This window comes from Apium graveolens, chromosome 2 (assembly GCF_009905375.1).
Source record: "Apium graveolens cultivar Ventura chromosome 2, ASM990537v1, whole genome shotgun sequence".
Taxonomy (NCBI): Eukaryota; Viridiplantae; Streptophyta; class Magnoliopsida; order Apiales; family Apiaceae; genus Apium; species Apium graveolens.
Window position 1 is genome coordinate 149,792,151 of NC_133648.1, and position 27,027 is coordinate 149,819,177.

Sequence of the window (27,027 nt, forward strand, 5' to 3'; positions counted from 1 at the left end):
CTCTTTCAGAAAAGCGACCAACCAGAGCCCTATTGATGAATGAAAGAAAGGGTTTATGAGCCCTAGCCCCGAGCACACGCAATCAAACTGTAGACAGTCGAGTGAAATCCAATCCACTCTCGTAAAACTAAAACACGAACAACCTAGAGAGAAGAGCATGAATCTGGAGGCAGGGTCCCATGCAATAGTCAGGAATTCTTGACGATATCGAGCTGGAACAACCTGTTCTTCCTGAAGACCATGATTCAAGTCCTTTTCAGACACATCAACGAGAGAAAGCATTCTCTTTTGGGGTATTCCGAAGGTGTAACCTAGGCAACGAAAAAGCTAATAACTAGAAAAAGAACTTTCTAGTTCACTCGGAAAAAAATGACCACTATCAATCTCGAAAATATGATTTTCAATATCAAAATATATGGAATAACTGTTCTCATTCCTATCCATAACTAAAAAAGACCAATAAGTTGGTTCGAGATCTCGCTATCAACCTCTTGTCCTAAAAAAAGTAATCTTTCTCGATAAAGTCGGTTCCATAAAGGATATAATTAACAACTCGAAGTTGCACATTATCCATTTCCTGTAACAGATCTGGGAGGAAAAGTCTTACTAAATTTATACCGTCTGTTATTTCATATGCTTCAAAAATCATCATATAATAATCCAGAAATTGCAATAGAAAAGAAAAAGGGAGGTTTGTGATGATTTTTAAATCTTTTCTAGTAGGTAATCTAGTATCCTTATGCATGAAGATAATCAATTCGGTCGTTGTGGTCGGACTCTATTATGGATTTCTGACAACATTCTCCATAGGGCCCTCTTATCTCTTCCTTCTCCGTATAGCCCTAGAGCCCTAAAAAAGGAAAATAAAAAAATTGTATAATTTCCCCATTCTAGTTTGTTGCTTGTAACCGACCAGTTTTTTCATCAAAAAGAGTATTACTAAATTATTTATATAAGCCCGGTCACGAGTATCTTTTAAAGCCGAACATAAAAAAATGAAAGCAAAAACACATTTCAATTCATTTGAATGGGGCTCAATGGATATTTATCCAATCGTGTGGCTAAACAAACTTATTTTCTTCATGAATCTTCCGTGTTTAGCTGTTCTAGAACCATCAATGATTGGTGAATTAGCAGATCCATTTGCAAACCCTTTGGAAATATTACCTGAATGGTATTTCTTTCCTGTATTTCAAATACTTCATACAGTACCCAATAAATTATTGGGTGTGGTTTGATAACCTGCTACCAATTCTTCTTCTGCTTCTGGTAAATCAAAAGGTAATCTTTCACACTCGGCTAAGGACGAAATTGTACGTCATCGTAGTATGTCATGTCGTCTCGTCCCCACCTTGTTGAAGATCTAATGGTGCTACCCGAAGACTTAAATGAATAGCCATCGCTGTTAAGAACAACCGAGATCCAATGAGAATTTGCGCGTAGCTTCTGCTCTTTGACATCAAAAAAGAAGGTTGTAATAACGAAACGGACATGTGAGAATTTGGTCCTAGCTAGTGGAACAAGAAAGACATGGATCTATATTCAATAAACAATCAAAGGATCTAGAGGTAGACTTTCTAGACTCTTTCAGATGTTCTAAAAAACCAATATTTTTCTATTGGAGCTTCCTTCATTCCTTTTATCGAGCATAATGAAGCGAATCGGGCTTTAATGAGTTCGAATATGCAACATCAAGCAGTTCCTCTTTCTCGATCCGAGAAGTGTATCTGTCCCTCTATTAGAGGTGTTCCAGAAATGTCTGCGATCGAGTAAAGGGGTCGAGTTATTGATGTGAGATGGATCCAGAAAAGGGGAGGTTCTAGTTATAATCCAGAAACTCGAAGGGACAAAAGAAAGATCTTGTTGTTTCTTCAACTCTCTTTCGGATTTAGAAAACAACTCTCAGAGATCTTTTTTCCTTTTGGAAGTTACAGGAGGGAAACAATCAACTCTCTTTCCGAGTTCTTCCAGCTTCTTCATGATTTCGTGCCGCGGTGAACAAAAAAAAGAGGGCCATCTCAGCGGAAAGAGAAGGACCTGCAATGGCTAAAACGAGATAAATCGCGCCTCCATTCCTTCCGCCTTTTATCCCGAGCTAGAGAATCTCCTAATTATTCCAGAGTAACTAGAAAGATATTCTGTAACCAGAAAGCTTTATTTCATTTGATTACTCATGCTTATTCGAAAGCATTATTATTTTTAGGATCCGGATCCGTTATTCATTCAATGGAAACTCTTGTTGGATATTCTCCAAATAAAAGTCAGAATATGGTTTATATGGTAAAAATAATATTTCATTGCTACAAGTATGGATTATTAAAAAAAAATAAGACATGTATTTGGATATTTCTCTTGAACACTGCTATATTATATTATTAATATAGTTGAAGGGAATTTTCCGAAGAGAAAATGGATTATGGGAGTTTGCGAAAGACTAGGATGGAAAACAAAACGGAATGTACCGGATTTTTAGCACGTACATGATTTTGTTATTAAACTTAATTTTATTTTATTTTACCCCTTTTGATAATTACCCCGTCGAAATACGGGAAAACTCCATTTAATTCTCGATGGAAACGGAGTTTTGCGAATTATCCCCGGAACTGGGAGAGCATTTCGAGATCTTCGAACATATTCGAGGGTTCAACGCGACTATTGTCACTTCGGCCAACACACAAGATGAGACTTCTGAATACCATCTTTAAACCAATTTCTGGGAAGTTCGAGTTCTGATACCAGGAAAAGCTCGAACGACCTTCAACAAAAGGGTACCTGATCCGAAACCGACACAGGTAGGTAGGTAGAGAATACCTAGGGGCGCGAGATAACTCTCTCTAAGGAACTTAGCAAAATAGCCCCGTAACTTCGGGAGAAGGGGTGCCTCCTCTAAAAATGGAAAGTTCGAAACAATTGGGATTTTTTTTGGAAATTGGATACAATTACTAATTCATGATCTGGCATGTACAGAATGAAAACTTCATTCTCGATTCTACGAGAATTTTTATGAAAGCTTTTCATTTGCTTCTCTTCGATGGAAGTTTGATTTTCCCAGAATGTATCCTAATTTTTGGCCTAATTCTTCTTCTGATGATCGATTCAACCTCTGATAAAAAAGAATTGACTTTCCAGCGTTTCCATTTTTTATTCCCAACCGTCTTACAGAACGACAATTACTTAAATACGTTCGTATCGCCGGCAAAGCCAAGGGGTCAACGGGTCAAGTTTTACTCCAATTACTTGAAATGCGCTTGGATAACATCCTTTTTCGATTGGGTATGGCTCCGACTATTCCCGGAGCCCGTCAATTGGTTAACCATAGACATATTTTAGTCAATGTTCTTTTTTTATGTTCTAACGAATATTCGTTTTGTTTTGCTTTTTATCCCGTATCCAGACTAATACCAATCCAACCCATATTATGAATAAAATGTGACCAATTAACCAACCAACAAAACTGCTTGTTACAAATAACATCTTGTTGTTGCATCGAAACATATAAATGTTGATAATAAGTATCATGTAGAGCAATGTATAGCCCAGAATTTGCCAAAACTATTCCAGTGAGTCCGGAGCACCCGTTTGAATCAGTACGTAAGAGTTTGAACGGGCGAGTGACTTTACTTTAGGGTTCCAAATCCAAAGGCTAAAAGCCGGAGTAGTTGATCCAGTAGTTCTAAAATATAGATAGAAGACTCCCGAATGAACAACCATCCAAAAATGTTGATTCATTCAACGTGTATTGAATGTTAATGTGGACATGTCAGAAAGGGCGTACCAGCAGCAAAGAGCCCAATGGATTCTTTGTGTACTGACCCCTAATCGAACCGTTTGGAATTCAAAAGTGAACGAAATCATTTTATAACATTCGAGATTATGCAAGATTATATACGAAAGAGCAAATAGAGCTTTTGCACATTTTCATTAATCCATGAACAGGATCTATACTTCTCGATCAATTCCGATTCTTTCTTTTTCTCTTGATTCGTTCTGAATAATCAGGACATTTTTGTTCTTTTTTCTTCATATCATTTCTATTCGAATCTTCACTTTCCCGAGCCTCTCTCCGAGACAGTGCCCAGATCGTTACGAATTTCACGTTTCTGTGAAATATATACACGAATCGTTTCTGGATTATAACTAGAACCTCCCCTTTTCTGGATCCATCTCACATCAATAACTCGACCCCTACCGCCTATGTAACTGACCTTTCCCGCAACTTCTGTATTTATTATCGCCTTCTACGATCCATACTGGATCTGACCAACTGCCCATCCTACATCCTCTACGGATCCAGAATCAAAAAAGTTTTTGTGATTATTCCAGAAGAAATGATCCCATCTACGAGCAGAAATGGACTTGCAGCCTAAAATCCCGCGAAAATGAAAGTGACAAAATCGGGCAATCATCCCTATAATTTTGTGTTCCACGCATTTATATGTTCGATTCCCCGCTTACTTATGTCTAGTATCGAGTCAAATTTCATTCTGTTAGAATCTAAAATAGTAGCGAAAACTTCTGGATAGGTATCCTACATCTGAACCGAATTCTTTCTGGATACAGAATATCTTTCTAGTTGCTCTGGAACAATGCTCGCCAAATCTGAAAAAAACCACAGGTTATTTGTATTCAAACCAACCCATTTACTATCTATTATTTGATTGACTAATCCTTATATTGGAATGGTTGACTCCAAAAGAAAGAAAAGAAAAGAACTCTCTTTTCCACCCCAAGCTACGCACCTTTTACAAAACGGATCCGAGAAAAAGATTTGTCTCTTATGACAAGTCTTGTGATATATTCTGCCCTTCGAAAAGGAACATGTGCTCTAACAATTCCGTCGCCATCTACCAAAACGACTGGGAAGATTTCAAAAAATATTTTCGATGTATCGAGAAATCGAAGAAGCTATACAGGGGTTTTGTCAGGCCTATCCCCAGTTACTGGATCTAATCCTCCACGAAAAGTAAGAAAGTCTGAATATTTTGACCAATTCAAGGTGAAAAAGGGAGTTGCTCCCTCAGCAAAACTGGGATAAAGTTGAGCCAAAAGTATTTTTGATCGGTTTTGAAACAATTCATTGCTAGATAAATCAAATTATATTATTATTCAAGAATAAGCCACTAGCCACTATGAAGGTACTTCTAGACTTATGTATATATACTTAAACGCGAGTTTTACGGACCCACTGGACCAGAAGCTTCCCAAGCTCAAGCATTTACTGATGATAAAATCTTTTCAGGAACGATAAAATTATGATGTTTTTTGTCTCTCTTTCGAATGCTAGATTCATCCAATTTATTTTTTATTGATATATCTTTATTCTCGATATCTTTGAGGAGTTTGGTACATTTCGAGAAAAAACCCACACCCAAGTTCCATTATCCCGATCATGATTTTCCTACCCCCATAGGGAAAGGCACTTCCCTTTTGGGCCGGTTGTGGGCGAGGAGGGATTCGAACCCCCGATACCGTGGTTCGTAGCCACGTGCTCTAATCCTCTGAGCTACAGGCCCCACCCCGTCTCCACTGGATCTGTTCCCGGGATTACCCTAAAAAAAGGAACCTTTCCTCTCCCCACATCTATTATTTATTTTTATTATTCAATTTAATTGGGTAACCTATCTCAATTCCGAATCTATAAGTTGTGCACAGCCAAGACAACGACGGGTTCTCTGCCCCTGCGGGGATGGAGCGACAGAAGTTTTGAGAATTCAAGAGAAGGTCACGGCGAGACGAGCCATTGCTTTTTTATTTTTTATGAGATGACTCATAAACCTTACATATTGGATGGAATTTTATATCGTTGAAAAAGAAAACTCCCTTTTTTTAGTCTTCACGTCCAGGATTACGCCCCGGATCATTGGATAGGAATCCAAAGATAAATAGAGAAACTCGTTAGCACATCCGTTTTCTTGCTCGTTAGCGCTTGACTAATAGAAAAGTTAGGGGGCTGAGAAGCTGTTGCTTGCTGCTTGCTTTAGTTTCCTCCCCTCTTCTCTTCTCTGTTGAGTTCGACGGTTCGTTGTTCCCTTGTTGCCGCGGCGATCGGTAGCACGTCAAGAAAGAACTCTCCTTCTTCGCTTCGCTTTCCCGTCAAACTTAAAAAACCGAACCCATGGAATCAAATATACAGTATTTACAGACAAAAGGGACTATTGCATGTAACGTAGGTTTAACTGTTCTAGAACCATCAATGATTGGTGAACCAGCAGATCCTTTTGCACCTTCTAACATAATGTATGTATCTAATAATAAAATTTCTTTATCTAATTCTAGAATTCTCGTCACGCTTTTTTCTTTTATTTGTTTTAGAGTCACAATTTGATAGACTCAAAAAGGGGGGGGGCTTCCACTACGGAAATTAAGAAACAAAAAAAAAGGATCAAGAAGTTCTCGAAAGCACGTTACATCATAGCAGCACGACCAAATGGAGGCGGAAAGCCCTTGTATAGGTCAAATTCCGGGAGGATTCATGAAGTGATTCTTTAGGAGTCTTTAATCCTTGCGTTGGAATAGTAGAAAAAACCCATTTTAGTTTTATCTTTTCTCCCACCTTCCGAAGAATAAGGGGACTGGAGCGGTAATAGTATCGTCAGCTTTCACTCACTTAACACTAACTTAATCCTTCTTCTCTAGTGTACTCTCGAGCTTTCAGAAAGGATCTTAGCCAAATGTTTACCGGCTTCGCGTTTACGATAAATCAAATCATACAGAAATGATCGAATCGGTGCTTCTGTATGAATCGATATTATTCCATTCCAATTCCTTCCCGATACCTCCCAAGGAAAATCTCGGATGATCATGATACTTCCTAAAAATCGAAATTCTTGATCTCTTTTTTTGGATGTGCGCTTGGGAAACATATAGTCCTCTATTCCATCTGAAAGGCTCGCTTCTTTCTATAAGTCTAAGAGCCGAATCTCAGCATTCAATGCGTATTCCTGAATAATCTCATTTTTCAATTATTCAACCATTTCATTTTACCAAGTTCAATGCTCAATCCGAAGGAAATTATGCGGAAGCTTTACAGAATTATTATGAAGCTATGCGCCGAAACGAAAGAAGGAGACGTTTCTCGCTCGGCACTCCGAATAGAAAAATAGGCCCATTTGAATCCCTATGCAGGTATAATTTATCTTATATGAAAAGCAACGACTGGAGTGGGAGAGTCAGAGTCGAAAAGAGGATTCCTCACTTCTTTCTCTCAATTTTGACTCTTCTATTCTATTCTAATACATTCTTTCTTCCATTAAGCTGCGCCTTCCCACTAATCATAGAAGAGTCCTGCTTGGATTTCCCGAATTACTGCGTTTATTCGAGTGATCCACAAACGGCGAAAATTTCTCCTTTTTTCTAGACATTTCACTTCGAAATAAGAATTTTAATTTTACTAGGTATCAAAATAAAATATAATAAATAAAGAAAGTATGAAAGAATAGTAAACGGAGCACACCGCAGAAAGATTCTAAATAGACCGAGTTAGGGGAAATACCACTATGAAAGAGAAAAAAATTTATTTACTGGATAGTTGTACATTTCAATTTAAATTAGGGATTCCGTGTACAAGGTTCTTAACTGCATATGCATCTGATCATATATGTATTACCATATTTTAGACCCCACTGTAGCTGCACGAGCCCTTCCCGCGTGCCACAAATGACCTACGAACAAGAAGAATCCTAGAACAAAATGAGAAGTAGCTAATCAACTTCTAGGAGTTGAAAAGGATCTTTCTGATTCTCGAAGAATGAGGGGCAAAGGGATTGATCGAGAGGGCCTCTTAACGCCTTCTTTTTTCTTCTCATCGGAGTTCTTTCACAAAGACTTGCCATGGTAAGGAAGAAGGGCCTATTCTTGATCCACCATCCATCCCCCCTGAGAGGCTGTAATTATGTCGTTGTGCCTGAGCTGTGAGGGATGAGATTTCTTATATAGCTAGAACGCCCTTCATCCACTAATTCGGAACTCACAAAGGGGGTCGCAGTGACCAGGCTCGGGCGACTGTTTTGGAAATTTGTTTTCACTGGCTCACTTTCTGATTACGAGTTTCTCAGTTCCGGGGGGACTCGCTTACCTTTAGGAATAGGACTACATAGTTATGGTTCATTTATGTTAACCGTTAAGAGTAGGTAATCCCTTCCCCGTCTTTGTTTCTATTGCATTCTATCTCATCGTATCACATCCTGTTCTGTGAGATTTTAAAATCACCGTCAATACAATACCTCGGTGTAGGTCCGGGATAATCCTTTATTCCATAGCCCTGGGGCTATTTACAACTATCCAATTAGCAAAACACCCAAATACTAGTTGGAACGGATATGTAATAGAAAACTCGAAACTTCTTTTCTTAATCTGGTTCTAGTGAAGATTAAAAAAAAGAATTGAACTGAAAATATTTTCTGGAGATATCCATTTTCTAACAGTTATATTTCTCGTTCCGTTTGTGGTGAAAGTAAGGGGTTACCCGACAAGGAATTTCGCTACCTTAGGACCGTTATAGTTACGGCCGCCGTTCACCGTGGCTTCGGTCGCCGGCTCCCCTGTCATCAGGTCTGACATCTCTTCATCTGCAAAGAATGATCGAAGTCCTCTTCTTTGAAGCACAAGCTAGTTCTAGAAGCAGGAGTCTTCTATAAAGCTTATTCTTTGGGCCTTTCGGGAAGCAGCTGTGCGATAGTTATGAAAGTCTCTCGACGGCGGGAATGGGAGATTACCGGTAAGCCAGATGCTTCGCGAACCATATTCAACTTTCCAGACCGCGAATGCGGTCCCTTATTTATTGCATAGCGTATGCTATCATCTCACAATCGATAGCAGGCAGATGCTCCCAGAAAAGTGCTAGCCGTACCGGAACTGATAACATTCGAGATTATGCAGGATTATATACGAAAGATCCTTTTTTGGCTCTCTCTTTAGCCCTGATATATCCTTAGATGAATATCTAGAGGTAGACTTTCTAGACTCTTTCAGATGTTCTAAAAAACTTAAATCAAAAAATAAGTATACACCTACGGCGAATTGAGAGAGATATTGAGAGAGATCAAGAATTCTCACTATTTCTTAGATTCATGAAAAGGTAGGCACCAGAAAAGGATGAACCGGGTCCTTCGAGAGAAGCAGCGGAGGAAGCTGCTCGGGACTAGAACAAAACCCGTTCTTACCACTTTAATAATATGTCTGTAATTACGTGCTACTATCTCCACTATAGAAAGAATAAAAGGAAAACTACCCCAAATATGACTATTTTTCTTCATATCAGTTCTATTCGGATCTTCACTTTCACTGGTATTTTCTTGCTTAACTCTTTGGGCAGTTTCATAATGGTCCTCACCAATTGTTGGAGTTATCATTTCTATCTAGTATCAATACATTTGATCTTAAGAAAATATCTCTTGCAGTAAGGTTGGCTAGAGATTTCTTGTAAAAACACTAGCCCTGCTCGCGAAGGTATACAAAGACAAAAGCCTAGTTGACGTTTTTGACAATGTTTACCTGTTATGATATCTAGAATCTCATTCAATCAAAGTCCTCAAATCGAAAGGAAGTAGTCCCTTCATGAGCTTTCAGTGTTGACTCATCTCAGCAAGTTTCTTTATACATTAGTTTACTTATTTTCTTTTTTTTTTTCCTGCCCTTTCGATTGCGGATTCGAGAACAATCGATGCCATACTTCCACTAATTCGCGATAATCTCATTTCTTTCGATGGAGAAGATTTATTCGAGAGAAAATATTAACAGTTACATCCAATCTCATTACATCCTTCCTCACTCTCCCAATAATTTTGAAAAACGGTATCTTGTCAGATCGAAGAAAAGGAATTCAAATCACGATTTCTCTAGTGCCCTATAGATCTAGAAAGGAAAGAAAAATAAAATCACAAAAAGATATAAAAAAAATGAAAAATAAGTAAACTAAGTAAATATAGAAGAACCCAGATTCCAAATGAACAAATTCAAACTTGTAGCAGGGCGGGTCGCTTGAGTGTCAAAATGATTTCGATAGCCATACCAGTGATTTAGAGGAGATCTCTCGAAAAGTCTTTAGTGCCCATTTCGGGCGTCCCCAACGGTCCAAAGATGAAAATCTTTGTAGTATTCGGAACCATTCATGAACATCACAGCAAAAATGATTAAAACATTTATGGCTCCTACGTAAATAAGAAGTTTGTGGTGAAAGTAAGGGGTCCGATATAAGTACCAGCACGAATGGTAGCACTATAATAGAAAGTTCCAATGATCTGGATGTAACGTTATTAATGACTGGACGAACCCAAGAAATAACCCCTCACGTGCCCCACGGTATGGTCAGTACTCCATACTGTCGGGCAGCGAAGCTTACACTTGTTCACTAATTATGACGGTTCACCAGGGCGGCTTTCTTGATTGCCTCTACATCGGGAAAATTTGAACCAATCCTTCCTTGTTCTTTTTTCTGAAAATAAAGAGAGGCCCTTCCAATTTAAACTTGATCCCGATTCTCTATCAAATTTACTGATTAAAGTAAATAAAGTAAAATCCGAACTCAAACGCAGATTGATGTTTCGTTCGAAAAATATAGTTGAATTATCGTGTTGTAATATGAATAGTAAGTTGCGCACCCGCGAATCTCGTCTCAATCATCATTTGTCAGGACTCTTCGGCGTAAGTTCCTTGGCTGAAGGACCGAACCCACGTATGTGGCAAAATACGGGGATGACTTGTGGCTAGGGGTGAAAGGCCAACCAAGATCAGTTTCGAGTCAATGGATACTCTGAGATAGAGCGAAAAAGATTTAATTTTATTAATTCCACTTCTAAGACTTTGAAACAACTAGAAAATTATAAAAACGAAACTATTCATTTTGAAAAGCCAAAATAAGTGATTTTAGCCCTTATAAGCTCCTTAACTGCAAGAGCTCCGAGCTACAATAATGACTTTTGAGATCTCGGTTCAGATCTGTTATTCGACACAAGAAAAGGAATTTTCCACATCTCTTTCTTGTGTCGAAAGAAAAAAGGTTCTTTTCGAGAACTTCTTGATCCTTCTTCTCTTTTTTTTTTGTTTCTTAATTTCCGTAGTGGAAGCCCCCCCTTTTTTTTTCTTTTCTGACGCACCACTCCCCGAAAGTGGGTTCCAATGCACGAGATCTTGTAGCACTTACCAATGAAGCATTGATATTGATTGCAGTGAAATTTTTAATAATTGGATTTCAAGTTAATAACTTCTATTTATCCTTCCTTCCTTCTTCTTCATTTCGGATCGAAAATAGAAGAGTGATTGTACAGTTCATCCGAAGAGAGTTTTTCTAGTGTGGGCAGGGACATCCTTCTTTGTATCATTTCTCCAAAAGTTGTAATTCTAGGGACTATTGCATGTAACGTAGGTTTGGATAAACGGAAGGGTGAAAGAAAGGGAAAAAAAATCAATATTTTTTTCTCCGCTAACACAACATTCCGTTCACAGCTCATATAATTTTAAATTTATTCTAATAATTATGTAAAATTCAAATATTTTCAACATATCTCATTTGATTTATTACGTAATTAAATTAAATTATTTTTAAATTATTTAGTGATACAATAAAAATTTATTTTTTGGTTCATAAAAAGGATATAGGTCAAAAGTAGTTGAATTTATTATTTCTGTCTAGTGTACAAAAGGGGTTACATGCAGATATAGGACCGGCCGTTTCTCTCGATTCCTTCTCAAATCCCTGACATAGAAGGTCTATTAATCCTCATACCAAGCTCAATCCTCAGATAATCTACACTAAAGTACTAATTCCTCAATCCTCTATTACTGTTTCTTTAATTTTGAGTTCGGTTGTATGCTTCAATTTGTCCCAATCGGTTGTTATAGTAGTTTATCTAACTTATCTGGTTTGATCTGTATGATCATTGAGAATGTAATTCTGTATTGATCTTAATTGATGCATGTAAAGACTTAATCCGATCGGGTTATGAATAGTAGTATCCGCATAATTTGAGAAGCAGAGCAAATTGATGTTTTATTTTATGAGTAGTAACATGTAGGTATGTTAAATTTGATATATGCATTCACAATTGTAGTTTTTCCTTTTGTTTAAAATCATGGTAAGGAATTTGATATGGGATACTCTTCCTCAATTGTACATTATCTGTTATTCTCGGTGCCCAATTTATCATTTTTTTAGTAGTCTCCGCACAATGTGAGAAGCACAGAAAATTGATGTTTAATTTTAGCGGTAGTAAACATCGAGGTATGTAGAATTCGATATATGAATTCACAATTGTAGTTTTTTATTTTGTTTAAATTCATGACCAAGTCATTTGATATGCGATACTCTACTGTAATTGTACAGTACTTGTTGTTATACTCGGTGTAGAATTTCAATAATTTAGTAATGGTGAATACAATGGCCTTTAGTAATAGTGAATACTTGTTGTTCTACTCTGTTTTTTTCAGTCGTGATACCATAGACGGATTTCCAAAGTTTAGTTTGTTGCAATGGGTATAATGATTCGAACGTGTTCCTCATTCTTGCTACTTAATTGACAGTTGATTTAGTACAATTTTTCTGGCAAGTAAATATCGGAACAGTCTTGCTACTTTTTAGATGAATTAGGAGATGATAGTGTTATAAAGGCTCCGATATACAATCATTGACATTTCATATGAGCTATATTGCCTGTTTATATTGCAGATATGAGTGGAAATACTGATTTCCGTAGTGCAAACATGCAAACCTTGAAAGATTTAGAGATGATAAACTAAAATTCACTATCAATCCTTGTAATTTACTATAGTATATTCATCATTTTTAACTCTACATAATATGTGTGCCATTTATCCAACATTACATTAGCTTAGGTACTTTAGTGAGGAAAATTCATCATTCTTTGTAACTCTCCCACGTGATGACAGAGACCTTCGTGAAATGGTATATTTTACTAATATAATGCTAATGTGTATTCTACTATCATTTGATCTTATTGCATGCCTGAAGAGTTTAATGATATTATATAATTTAAAAGTATAATGTGAAAACAAATTTGTCAATTTCCAGAAACTACCTGATAACTTTGTCAATAGTCTTCGAGAATCTATTCCTAGTAAATTAATTCTTGTACTTGCTAATGGACATGAAACCTATGTGAATTTCAAGAAGTCGGAACAGTCTCTCTGTCACATGAAAGAGTTCAACATTGATTGTCGAGGTTTGTTCGGTTCCACTTAGATTTACTCTTATAAGGGCAACGGGAAATTCTTTGTGAATTGTTTGAAGGATGACCTATGCGAGGTTATATACTTCAAGAATATGACAATTCCACGCGGCACTTTCTATGATCAAGGTACTATACACAAACTTCATAAAAATCTTGTTGGACTACTATGATAAAAATAAAGTTTCTTATGAATGATATGTTTTTTCAGATTTAATGACTGGTATAGGATGGAAGTTCCTGGTGTTTCTTAACAATCCTGCATTTCAAAATGGAGAAATTGTAAGAACACTATTTTCTGTCGAAGTTAGTTATTTTATGTTTCTGATATTTAGGTAAAAAAAGTAGATTACAGTGTTATCAGCCATATCCACTTGTACAGAGCCTATAATTCTGTGTACTTTAGTAATTTATCCATTTATTAGTAAAATGTAAAAGCTGGCACTTTATTAATCTTTGAACTTTGATAGCCGATTCCTGCACATTTCTGGAGAGCATTTGGGAAGCTGCTACCACCTAAAGTCCAGTTCTACATGAGAAATGGAAGTCGATATGAAGGAACGTGTTCCAAACTTGAGAGAAAGATGTATGGCCTTGAAGATCTTGTGCGATAATATGGTTTGAGCCAAACTGATAAAGTTTTGTTTACCTACTTTGGTGAAAGAAACTTTTTTGTTATGATATTTGATAATTCAAATGTGGAAGCAATGATGCTTGACCAAGATTCCGAAAGTTCAGGTTATATCTACTATACAAAGTATGTAATTAATTTTAAACTTACATATTCATTTTTTTTCTTGAATTTAATGTTATTTATACTACAGAGTCAGAGATGGAGATTGCTGATGAACCTGTTCAACTTCCTGTTAACCTGGAAGTTTATGTTCACAACAACGAGAACATGACTTGTACCCATGTCATGACAGCATCCAATGTGGACAACACATCTCATGGAGTGGTACGCAAATATTTTATAAAATTTTATAACACAGTTGCCCTATTTTTTTTAATACTTTGACTTGTACTTATTTTTTACATCTGTATTGTAGTATATCCCGAGCTACATTGAATCACCAAATGGACAATGGATAGCTGGTGACATGGTAAATTTGAGAACTATTGGCGGGAGTTGGTATGTCGGTGTTGTCAAATCAGGAAAGATGTTTAGGTTTTCAAGTGGCTGGAATAAGTTTGTTAGAGACAATGAGATCTCATTACATGAAACAGTTGTATTTCAATTGTTGGAAGAAGATCAGGCTATAGTTTTTCTGGTGACTTTCCCACACAGGCCTTGAGATGTTTTTCCCATATAAGCAGCTTTAAGACTATATTTTTTCGGTTATGTTAATGTCTCAGACTACTGCTTCTCGTTCTCATCATGTTTTTCTAACATGTTACTTTACTATGGTTGTGTAACTACTTTATTGATTCGGGAACGTTTTGTTGGAATTTAATTACTAGCTTTAAGTTGTTATATTTTTGTAGAGTAGTTAGAAATTCTATTGTTTTATCGTATGTTTACAATTTCTGATTAACTACCAAAAAATATAAAGTCATAAGCTCTATGTAAAATGTAAAAATAATATCACTTGTCTATCGTATTGATCTTAAAGTATGGACATCATAGAGTTAAAGAGATATGTCATTCTCACTTTTTTACACCAATTTTTCTATGATTGACATAGATTACCATAATACTACTATTTTACACAAATACTATATAACTATACATGTAGAAGAAACAGTAAAAGAATGATCATTAGAGTGTGTGGGTACATGACCAAACTTTTGAACTCTTATATAATAATGGTAAGAGAAACTACTATTTTACACAAACACTATATAAGTATATAACATATTCTTAGCTTTTGTACACTTCTTTATTTGTGATATACGGAGATTAAAAAAACATGACAATATTAAAAACTTCTTAATATTTGTTAACTTATAGCGATTTATTTGTTAGCAAAGGCAGTTGTTGCAGATTTTACTCTATTACCAAAAAATATGCAGTGTAAAACAAAGACCAAATAAATGGATTATTAAATCTTGAAATCTTAACGAAAAACTTCCATTACTCAAAAAATCCGAAACAAAATACGAAATTATGACAATATTTAAAGGAATTAAGTTTGAGAAGCAAATCAAAGCAATCTTCTTAATGGGAAAGCAAATAGAACTTATTACGAACTAAAGATAGTTCCATCTAATTCAAACGAATTCTGCAATGTTGACAAATCCGACGAAGATTTCATCATCCTCTTTCACTTTTCCTGTTTACAAAAAATTGTAGCATATTTTAGAAAACTCCATTATCAACTATGAAGAATAAAACATTATAGAAAACAGGCATCATACCATTTTTATTTGCTTCGAAGTGGAGTGAACAGAGCCGGGAGTTTCAGAATGATTTGATAGATCAACCATATTCTGAGTAGATGCTTGTGACAGACCATACCAGAAAAGTTTCACACCTCTTTTGGACAGTTAATACCTGTCAAAGTACAGTTGATGTTAAAGAATTGAATGATATACAATTGTCAGTACTCTGAATCTACTGGGAAGATTTCTGATCTACTGGAGCTAGTCAATGACAAAATATTCGAGAGGAAGGATTTTATGTTGCTTACCTACAGAGGATCTAGGAATTTTGACACTGTCATTTTTGATAGTTCAAAAATTGAAAAATTACCTGTCAGATGTTCATCAAGAAATGGTAATACTTTAAGTACTGCATATCATTTAATTTGTCTGGTAATTAGTATACCAAATATTAGTCATATAATATTCTTGTTAAAATGTTAAGACTTATTGAAGCAATGCACTCATTCGCTAATAATGGAGAAGCTATTTATGAAAATTTTCATCTTAATACATTTTCTTAGTTGTCTGCAGATGAATGAAGAGCTTGAAGGTGGAATTGCGGAAATAGAACAGATTGTTGACATAAATATTAAAGAAGAGGCTAATGATGCTACAGAAATTCCTGAAGCAGGAATGCAGGAAGAAGAAGAAATCTTTGATATGGATATTGAAGGAGCAACAAAAGATGTTGTAGAAGAGGGTGTAATTGATGAGGAAAATGATCAAGTAATGGCGATGCAGTTCACCGCAACGCTGACAACTTCAAATGTGAACAACACATGTCATGGAGAGGTATTGTTACACTAATCCTTCAATTCACCTACAATATTTTCACAAATGTTGTGGCTAATTAATTCAAAAATGATATTTTTTTTGCAGTATATCTCAACAGCTATACAACCAAATGGTAGGAGATGGATAAATGGTGAAAATATAACCTTGAGGAAGGGGCTTCTAACATGGAATGTTAAGGTAGTATGTTCCACTGGATTGCCTCGATTCTCCGCTGGATGGAAACAATTTACTACAGATAATGAGCTGGAAAAAGACGATACCTTGGTTTTTACTTTTCATCAAGAAAACTTAATATTCGATATAGTTATCGAATATTGTGTTTCATCAAGTAGATGAATGTGATCGAGTACTTTGTGTCTGAAAGATGATGTATTAATCTTATGGATTTTATTGGTTTAAATTTGGATTATGCATCTAAATTTTATTGTCTTCCGTACCGTTCAAATTAAATTTCTATTGAGTTCATGTAGTAAATAAAACATTTATTCATAACTCTCGAAAAACTATAGCGTTAAAATGTTATCATCGAAAAGTTTGATTGAGTACTTGTGGAGTATAAATAATTAGTCAATCTTTTATATCTTAATTTTAATAATTTGTACAACAGGTAGAATTAAAGAAAACTAAAAACAGGAATCTAAGTACCGGATTACAAGATAAATATATGAAGCAATCCTTAATAATGATATAAAGTATTGAAGGAAATTATTATAGAAATTCTAGAAATTGAAATAAAGTGGATCATAGTACGTACAACTTGTCCAATCTGCAAAATTCATTTGCATCAATTCCGGAAAACAAAGTTATGAAAGATAGAATATGATGATGACAACTTGATAATGGTCATTATTTAAAACGAAATTCAGAAATGCTAAACACCAATTCAATCCAGCTTTCGTACATAACATCAAGCAAAATAATTGAGTGATAAACTGCTGTATTACCTCTCCAGTAAATTTTATCAAATTTAAAATTCTTAGAATATGACCAAAACAACAGAAAAAACTTATAGAATATAGGTACTTATTAATATCTTTATACCAATCAATTCATATCAAATTGTAATGTAACTCAGACTTCCGTCAAGAACCAAAACCAATATGTAATCCTTTAAATTTAACGTAGAAAAACAACTTATCTTACAACTTATGAGGATAATTAATGAACGGGTTGTAAGTGATTTAATGCAAAAAAAACAAAATACAATGCATAAATGTATCTTACCTTTTTAATTTTTTTGGTAACTGATTTTGCAGAGCCTGGAGTATGATCAATGGCATCAAGATCGACAGACTAACACAAAAACAATTACGCGTTATAAAGATTTGTTGGAAGACTAAAAGTTATAAAATTATAATTGTTTGAGTATTATAACATATAAAAACCAAACTTACATTAACGAAAAAGTTGATGAAGGAAGATTCTGATATATGTGCAGATTCAGATGGACTTGGACTCCGCATAGTCGTGTCAAATATGTCATTTGTATCAAATATGGTACTATCCTCAGTTACATTTGCTTTGTTCAACTGAATAATGACAGTGACTTCCTTTCCAACCAAATCTTTAAGTACTTGAGGAAGACCTTCTTTAGGAGCCTGAGATAATGTAATAATTATTAAACACTTTAATTGATAATTTAGAACATTACATTGGATCTGCTTTGTTGTAATGAATTTATACCTTCTCAAAATCATTATACGCTTTTGCTGCACTTGTGCCAACAATCCTTCTAGCAGCTCGGTCCATGAGCATAACATTACATGAAAATGTATCATCTTCGGCAAGGACCATGATATGAAACCTGAATTTATAAGGAATTATGTGATAAGTATTGAAAGTTGACTTTAATACAGAGTAAAGCATAATAAATTTTTGATATAACTCTAATTTGTTCTACCTTTTAGGGGCAACCGGAATTATGCGAGGGCAATTATTACATCGAAATCTCCTGTCAAGCCGCTCAACCTCTTGTTGACATTTGTTATAACTGTAAAACCACCATTCTACATCCTCATCCACCTTAACAACTGAGAACGTGGTGTATATCCTTTTCTGTTTGAAGTGAAAAAAGTTCAGATTTAAAAATAAATCATATTCAATATGGTTGTGTCGTGCAAATTTTATAAAGGTTATAAAACCTTCAAGTCATCATATGTCAGCTTTTCATTGAGATCCTTTAATGTCATTCTTTCCATAAAGGTTTGAACAAATTCAGATTTTGCCGCCTTAAGATATTTTTCTCTCTTTGACAAATATCCCTCCTCCTTCAACCAACAAAGGTAAACATTGATGTTTATTAACTCAGCCTCCTATCAACTGTTATTAAACATGCACAATGTGTTGTAATTATGTAATTATTATAATTCTTAATCGTAGTACCTCATCCTCATATCAGTCACAGATTCATCATCTAGGTTGAGGTACAATTTTGAAGATGGCAAAGTACCAATCTGCACAGTATCTAAATCAAAGCAATATAGTTCAGGAAATTGTTGTATAATGTCAAGGTCATTTATACTAAGTAGTTAAAGAGAATTTACTCATGAAAGTTGTAACTTTTGTGCTCGTTATTATTGTAATGACCGGAGACTGAAGTTTCTTAGTATAAATATTATTGGCCAACACAACAAGATATCCCCAAACACTGACTTTATGTTGATTACTATATTGAAAAATGAACATATATTCTAGGATATAAAACTTCCACATTAGAGGCGGACTCAGAAAATAATTAAAATTACAGGATAAATATTAAAACATTCGACAAACCTGGAATCACAAATCCTGAATTTGATAATGTCTCGCATGCCAAATTTTGTGTCAAGTTTCGTTAGAGGTTCAAAATCCTCAATAACTCCAATTACATCTAAATTAAACAGAGCAATATATTTAATTTAGTGAAAGATAAAATATAGTGAAATATTATGGTACGCATTTTAAAAAACTAATAATCTGAACCAAGAGAGTATTATATTAAGGTCACCTATAGCAAATTCAAGCTGTTGTTGTGGCTGATATTTGCTGGCCTCAGCAAAAAGATCACCTAAATCCAGAAATTCGAATTTGTAGGCAGGAATCATGCCATCGTCTTCAACAGCGGTGACCGTAGTATATTATGAAAATCTAATGTAGATATCAGCTTGTACATGCTTCAGATTACCGACAACATCTTTCACAAAAAATTGGTCAAAAACATAAACGCCTCCTTCAATCACCGGAGTTTTGAATCCATTCCAAATATTGGGATAAGCAAATGCATGGACATGATTATTCTAAAAAAAAAGGATGTTACATTTGGCATACAAAAGAAGGTAGGATTTTACGTAATACCATAATAAAATTTTAGAACATAAGACTTACATCATCATCAAGCACAATGACATTATATCCTTTGACTGATCCATTCTCAGAGCTAACGCTGGTCCACATCCTAGTTACTATAGCCTTAATCTTCCAATTGGTAGTCGATTGATCAAGGTGTTTAATAAGATTGAATACTGCAGACTCCATTGAAGCTTTTATTCAAGTCAATTAAACAAAGTGTCAAGCATTAACAATTGAGGAATTAAAGCCTACAAAATATTAACAAAAATTGACAGCATGCACGATGAAGAAATAAAGTTAACATATTAGATCAATTCCTACCAATCGATGATGTTTTTAGAGAGAACAAATTGAGAGGAAACCTAAAGTTTTATTTTTAGTGTCAGAGTATGTTTGATGTTTATCTCAAGGCATGAAATTTAAATGCATTTGCAAATGATATATGCAACTTGATAGGTTATGATTACTATTTAAACTGGTAAATTGATGCTAATTGATACTCTATTTTAACTGTATGATAAAGACTGCCAACAATATGGTCCTGATTGATTCTCTAATTATTCATCAATTATCTTATTCAATCTGGTAAGTTGATGTTAATTGATACTTTTTTAAATATGTACGATAAAGACCGACAACAATATAATCATGAATGATTATCTCATTAATCATCAATTATCTTCCTATCTATTCAATATAATTCTTAAATATATAAGTACAATTTAGATGTAACGGAATATTATATTTTAAATTTTGAGTTAATTAGCTAATTAAGGTTAATCAATTAAATTAATCCAATCATCACAATAAAAGTGTTATTAATTCCATTTTTATCAACTTGTATATTTTTGTTCATAACTCAGTCGGTTTCTCTAATTCATTTAAAAATATGCATAAGATATGAAAATGATATGAATATTTATACCAGAATCTGTTTGATTCTTTTGAAATGGAATTATAACATCTTTTTTCAGAACTTTAGAATATACATATTAAATTAATGTATTTATTTAAATTGTTGAGTTGAGATAATGTGATCAAAATTGTTCCAACATTTAATAAAGACAAATACTGAGAGAATTATGTTTGACACAGAAATTATAAAATAATCCATAGCGTGGTAAATAAGTTTAATAAAAACAAATACGACAATGCGGTTGAATCAGGAAGTTTATCAGTATTCCAACAATTGAAAAACGACATGTCTCATCAATTTAATAGAAATGCAGTAAAAATAAAATGTCTTTAAGCTTCGTTGACGGGAATGGTTCTACATCGTCAAATTTGGATTTGTCAAATGTCCATCAATCTATATTGCAAAGTATGTAAAAATTATAAGCGTATATATGAAAAAATGATGTAAAAATCAAAAATATATAATTTATATTTAGTTACCTCTACCTCAAATAAAAGACATCAGGATAATCAAGATTGACAAAAAGCTTTGTTGACGGAATATTGCTGATCTGCGCTCTTCCTGTTTTTAAGAGCGAAAAATATATATTATTTAAGAGCTAGAAGAAATTCTATAACTTATGAGAAGGCTTACAATTTTAAAGGTTTTTAATATAAAAAATAAGACATTAACCTCGATACATAAAGACTCTAACAGATGCTAGAATCACAATTTTGGGTTCAATTTCAGTAACTTGGTACAATGATTCAAAATTTGTTGCCAAAGATCCGCTAAAACATACTTGGATGGCCCTCCTAAAATGAATATATTAAAACGTCAAACACTTATGGATGTTCAATAGTGTTAATACGTAAAATATGAAATTTGGAGGAGGGCGTAGTATTTTTATAATTGTCAAAAAATTTATTGAAGAGTCTTACACGCCATCTGAAATTCTAAAGCGTAACACTTCCTTTTCACCAAATCTTGTCATAATAGATTGTACTGGTTAAAGGAGTTCAACAATTCCAATAACATCTACAACAATAAACTTAAAGTTAAAAACAACAAATTGTAAGTGATTTGTTCTAAAATTTAATACGCAATACCAGTGGAATAAATAGGAAGCTCATCGAGAGCAGAACAATGAAGAGAATTATATAGGAGCGTCACATGAACCAAATCAAATTTATGGCACGATATACTCAAAATTTCCTCAGGTTCCAACACCACCACAGTGATGGGAAGAAACATGATGTAATTTACAGAACGTACAGGCCTAAAAAACCCAACAGTTGGAAGAACCTGAACATTTCTGATACGTAACAATATGCCAGGATTAATGATAAAGGCAAACAAATTCCAAAGAGCTGGTGGAACAATTGCAAGTATGTGATAATTCTGCAAAAAAGAAAATCTTAGGATAGAGGCTAGAAAACACAATTATAGATGTGGTATTAGTCATATAGTTATTCAATCAAACCTCACAGTCCAATAGAATAAGATTGTGCCTGACTAAAAAACCTTGTCGATTAGTTGATACCCACATTCTTGTCACACAGATCTTCAAAGTCCAAGCAGTATGATTACCATCCAGATTGGATAAATGATGATGGTCCTGCATATCTAAGTAATGAAAAAGTTAATAGATGTTATCAAAAAAGGAGTATGTTAAATGTTCATATCAACAAAGAGGTAATGAATTGGAATTATACTTGGATGTTCTGCCATATGAACTTTGAAATTAGTTTGTGAGTTGGATATATAGCAAAAAAAATCCGAATGTGTGGAGCGTTTAAGACAATCGACTGTATTTTTAATAAAGATATACACTATCTTTATAGTTAAGGTGATAGGCTGATAATTAGTCCATGAAAATCTCAATCAATAGATATCTATTAGAGTTGTATGATGATCCTTAACAGCTTACACTAATATTAGCATGGAAAAAAAGATTGTGTTAAAATAGAAGATCAATTAGTAACATAAACGTGATATTAAACAAATATTTAAATATGAGTTAGTTATCTGATAGATATTGTTGTTATCCCATAATCTTCTCTGATTATCATAATGTCTCCTTATCAATATAAAACATATCACATCTAATTATATTGAGAATTTGATATGCATAAAAAACTATTCAAGAATCTGCCTTTTACTTCGCATATGAGCATCAATAACCAATATGACCTGATATAATTTTAATTTAATAACAATAATTTCGCAAACTACCAATTATAATAAAATGATGAGTAACTTAGTTAGGATTATAAATGTGCAATACAAATAACTAATCTGATACATTCTCATCATTTATGCTTGGTAGGTTGTAAAATACTTCTTTATACACTACATTTGATGTAATATGTGTGGTGGTACCATCATCACTGTCGATGAGAATGTGGAGACCTTCTGGTCTTGTAACTCTTGAGATGGAAACGTAGACATGGCCATGAGAAAACACTCCTCTAGGAAGGTATAGACCAACCGTATCAAGTGATTGGACCTGGCTCTTATTAATTGTCATTGCATAACAAATCTGGAGTGGGAACTGAATTCTTTTAAACTCAAAAGGCCAGCTGGTATCTGTTGGAATCATCTCTATCCTCGGGATCAAATTTTTTGAGCCAACATGGGATCCGCATAATATTTCATACTCAATACTATTCTTCTTGCAGGATGTTACAATCATTCGCGTGCCGTTACACAATCCCATAATTTGGTTTAAATTTCTCATAAGCATGACAACGACGCCAACCTTGATGCTTAACTCGTGCTTAGGAATGCAAGGCATATTTAATGAGTTTAGGTACTCTACTGGAAATGCTGATCTGAATTCATTATCTTCATCACCAGCATCGTCAATTGAATCCTGACTAAGATATGTGTGTAGAGTTCTAGGAATTTTCTCAAGAATGCTGTTATTAATGTCGTCCACCACAACATTAGTTGGTGTTAGGATAGCTCTTGATCTTAGATAAGAATGTGAAGACATGTTTCTTAGAAAATCCGGGTAAGTAATTTCAAAAAGACTTTCAATAGGATTTTGCGTGGTATGAACAACATATTGATTTGAAATCTTTATTAGCATTTCACCAGTGTCTTCATCAGGACTAAAGTTCTCAACTTTACCATCGCCAACTAAAAGCTGCCATTTAATGAAATCCGCTATAACCTTATTCTCCATTTCTGTATTTCCTGCATGAAGCCGCATATTTTGCTTAAGTAAAAATACTTGGCAAAATTCCCAAATCTTTGATTTATTGAGGGTGGAACCTACTACTTAAGCTCTGGATGCCTTTGAAATCACAGGTAAAATCTGTCTATAATCTCCGCCAAAAACTACTGTGATACCACCAAATGGCTTCTTTGCTCTCCTTTTGTCACTAACAGACATTATATCCCTTAAAGAACGGTCAACAGATTCAAAGGCATGACGATGTTGTATTGGCGCTTCATCCCAAATGATCGAATCAGTTTGTTGGATTAATTCTGCAATATTGGTTCCATGTCTGATTCCGGTTGTACTGTCCTGATCAAGTTTCAAAGGAATATGGAATCTTGAATGTGCAGTTCTACCACCAGGAAACAATACGGCTGCTATTCCACATGAGGCAACAGGAAGCACAATCTTTCCTTCTGAACGAAGGCGACAACATAATGTCTGCCACAGAAATGTCTTGCCGTATCCTCCACTTCCATATATAAAGAAAACACGACCTACCTTATTATAAACATTTTGTATGATAGAATCATAAATGTTCTTCTGTTCAGGGTTGAGCATTCCATGATTCTTTTCATGCAAAATTTTCAGTTCTTCTTATCATATGAAGTTTCTTCTTGGAGTAGTCTTTTAACAGCATTGCTAAAATAAAATTCACTTGGAAATGGCATTGTCGCGTAGTCCTTCAAACTCTTCCCGATGTCATTAAACAATTTTTCAATTTCTGCGGGCAAAAATATATATGAAGTGTTATGTTAGTTTAAAAGTATACTACATATAATATCTAAAACAGAATTATGTTAATTATTCAGGTAGTATGATAATGAGATATAAACCAGCAAGTGTATAATTCTTCAAATCTTCGTCTGATAGGTATAGATGAGGATCATTAAGCATATGACACCTGATGATGAGAATATCGTCTGACATACATTGCCAATTAGCTTCCCAAAGTCTAAGTGGATCGGAAATAGGACTATATGCCAAAATATTGACAAACATTGCACGTAACTGTGGAGGCAATGATTTATGGGAGTTCTCGGCAATTGCTTCATGCCATTGGTTATCATTTTATAGAAGACCAAGGGCCGCACATGCTTCCTTGAATGTTTCGTGGATGTGTCCATTAACATTTTTAAGATCTTCAAAAGACCAGGAACCTTTCTTCCTAAGTATCAGCATGCGGAGATATAATAGTTCACCACTTGATGAATGCACTTCAGAGAGTCTCCCAATAACATCTCCTATTTTCCTTTCTTTCCAGATACCAGGTAGAGGATGCCAAGTAAATTTATTTGGAAATTCAGAATAACTATAATTCCTCGCATTTGGGAAAGTCTGATTTGCATCAAACCATGCTTCTAACTTGGTTTTTTTTATATTGCCTTGTCGCAAACATCCTCCAAAACATCTCTAGCCTTAAACGAAACATGCTTCTCGCCTAGTAAATGTATCGGTAACCTCTCTACCGATGGCCAACGAGAATGAATGTCAAAAGCAAATATCCTCCAAGATGCTTATGATGCGCAAACATATCTCCCATCCAAATAATGTTTTACCTCATCATTCGGATCTTTTGGTGCTTTTTTTGGGATTGTTGCAGAAGTACCTGTACGTGTTTTCCTCAAACACATTGTTGCCATGTCATGACCCTTTAGACAGTATTTGAAAAGGTACTTTAATGATCTTGAATTATTGCAAATTTCCAGATTCATGTGACATTGAAAATGCACCAAAAGACCGTGATTGAATGGGACAACAAAGCGATTATCAAGATTGACCCCCTTCTTGTTAATGGTAATTCCAGTCCTCCTTCTTTTATATATGGGGAATCCATACTCATCAAAAAATGTATGAGAGTTATACCTGTAAAAAAACATATTTAAAATTGTAAAAAATCTGGTAATAAACTGGAGGTATTAACAAAGTAAAGTATTTATAATTTAAGGATCTTAATGAAAATACCGCTTAGGAAAATGCTTTATATAGTTGCCTTTGACCATGCATGGAGATTTAGTATATTCAGAACCACATGGTCCGTGGATCATATAAATGTTCACGGCATTATATCCAACTGGATCAATTGTTGGATCAGGAATTTCAGCCGATATCATTTTATCAATTTGCTCAGTTGTTTTAGGTCTATCGTCGGGGTGCAACCAAATTAATATATGAGCGTGAGGCAATCCACGCTTCTGAAATTCAATTACATGCATCACTATGGAAATATTGTAGAAAAACGGTTAGTACCAGACAAAATATATACTAAAAGTGCATTTTGATAGAACAATTTAGGAATAATTGTGTGAGTATAAAAAAACTTAGCGAAAATTATACCTCCTATATATCTGCCAAAACAATTTTTCTTTTTAATCATATCTATAAGTTGATCAACCTTCATTTTAAAGACTCTGGCTACAACATCAGGTGCATCAGCAACATCAACACCAGGCATATGTTTTAACATGCACTGAATTTCGGGCCATTTTGTATTAGTGGTCATAGTACGGAATAATGAAGGATGTCCTAAAGTTCGACATATTTCTAATGAGTCTTTAAAATACTGAGTCATATAGCGCTTACTTCCGGTGAATAAAGCGGGAATAATGATTGCTTTACCAATATTGGATGGATTTCTATCTCCCTTTTGCATTGCATCTCTGATATTATGGTAAAGATCAGATCTTATAGTAGTTTGATGCTCTCTAATTCAGTCCAATCTATACTACTCAATTGCGGTGAAAGCATCTACAATATATTGCTGCCATAAACGACCTCCAAGATGTGGTGTCAAACCTTGTTAGATATATTTGATAATGTCATGTCTAATATGATTTATGTTTAGTTTTCAGATCTTACTTAAACAGGACAAATCAATACTTAACTGAAATCAGCACTTATACTGAAGTCAGAACTTAAGTTATCAGTACTTAAGGTTCAGGAGATATTTATCAGGAGATAATATCAGGACTTAAAGGATACTTTCAGATAAGGAAGACGGCTGATTGAAAGGAAATAAAATCAAGACAAACGTAAGAAGAGATATGCATGAAGAAGGAATTCTGTGAAGAATGGAATACTTGGAAGAAAAGATAACTGATTGATATATTTTAGGAAGCAAAATTATATTCCATATCAATTAGTGATTATCTTGTAACTGTGTGATATATAAACACAGACATAGGGTTTACACTATATGTGTTATCATTATCGAGAATATTATTCATTGTAACCCTAGC

At 34.6% G+C, this 27,027-nt stretch overlaps 1 protein-coding gene across 1 annotated transcript; it reads right to left on the reverse strand.

Moving 5' to 3' along the window:
- Window positions 1–23,848: 23,848 nt before the first annotated feature.
- On the reverse strand, window positions 23,849–26,441 carry LOC141694456 (uncharacterized). The gene is made up of 5 exons (XM_074499220.1): window positions 26,126–26,441; window positions 25,754–26,006; window positions 25,522–25,654; window positions 25,348–25,440; window positions 23,849–24,289 (listed from the first exon to the last, which is right to left on the reverse strand). The coding sequence occupies exons 1-5, from the start codon at window positions 26,439–26,441 to the stop codon at window positions 23,849–23,851; spliced, it is 1,236 nt and encodes a 411-aa protein (XP_074355321.1).
- Between the last annotated feature and the right edge of the window lie 586 nt (window positions 26,442–27,027).

What these genes read in the sequence shown, in the direction of transcription:
- LOC141694456 (XM_074499220.1), bottom strand. Translation starts at nt 26,441, where the DNA reads ATGCAAAAGGGAGATAGAAATCCATCCAATATTGGTAAAGCAATCATT. An exon ending in CATTCAATCACGGTCTTTTG is followed by an intron (nt 25,441 to 25,521) that starts GTGCATTTTCAA and finishes TACTGTCTAAAG; the next exon opens with GGTCATGACATGGCAACAAT. An exon ending in CAAAAGATCCGAATGATGAG is followed by an intron (nt 24,290 to 25,347) that starts GTAAAACATTAT and finishes GTTTATAATAAG; the next exon opens with GTAGGTCGTGTTTTCTTTAT.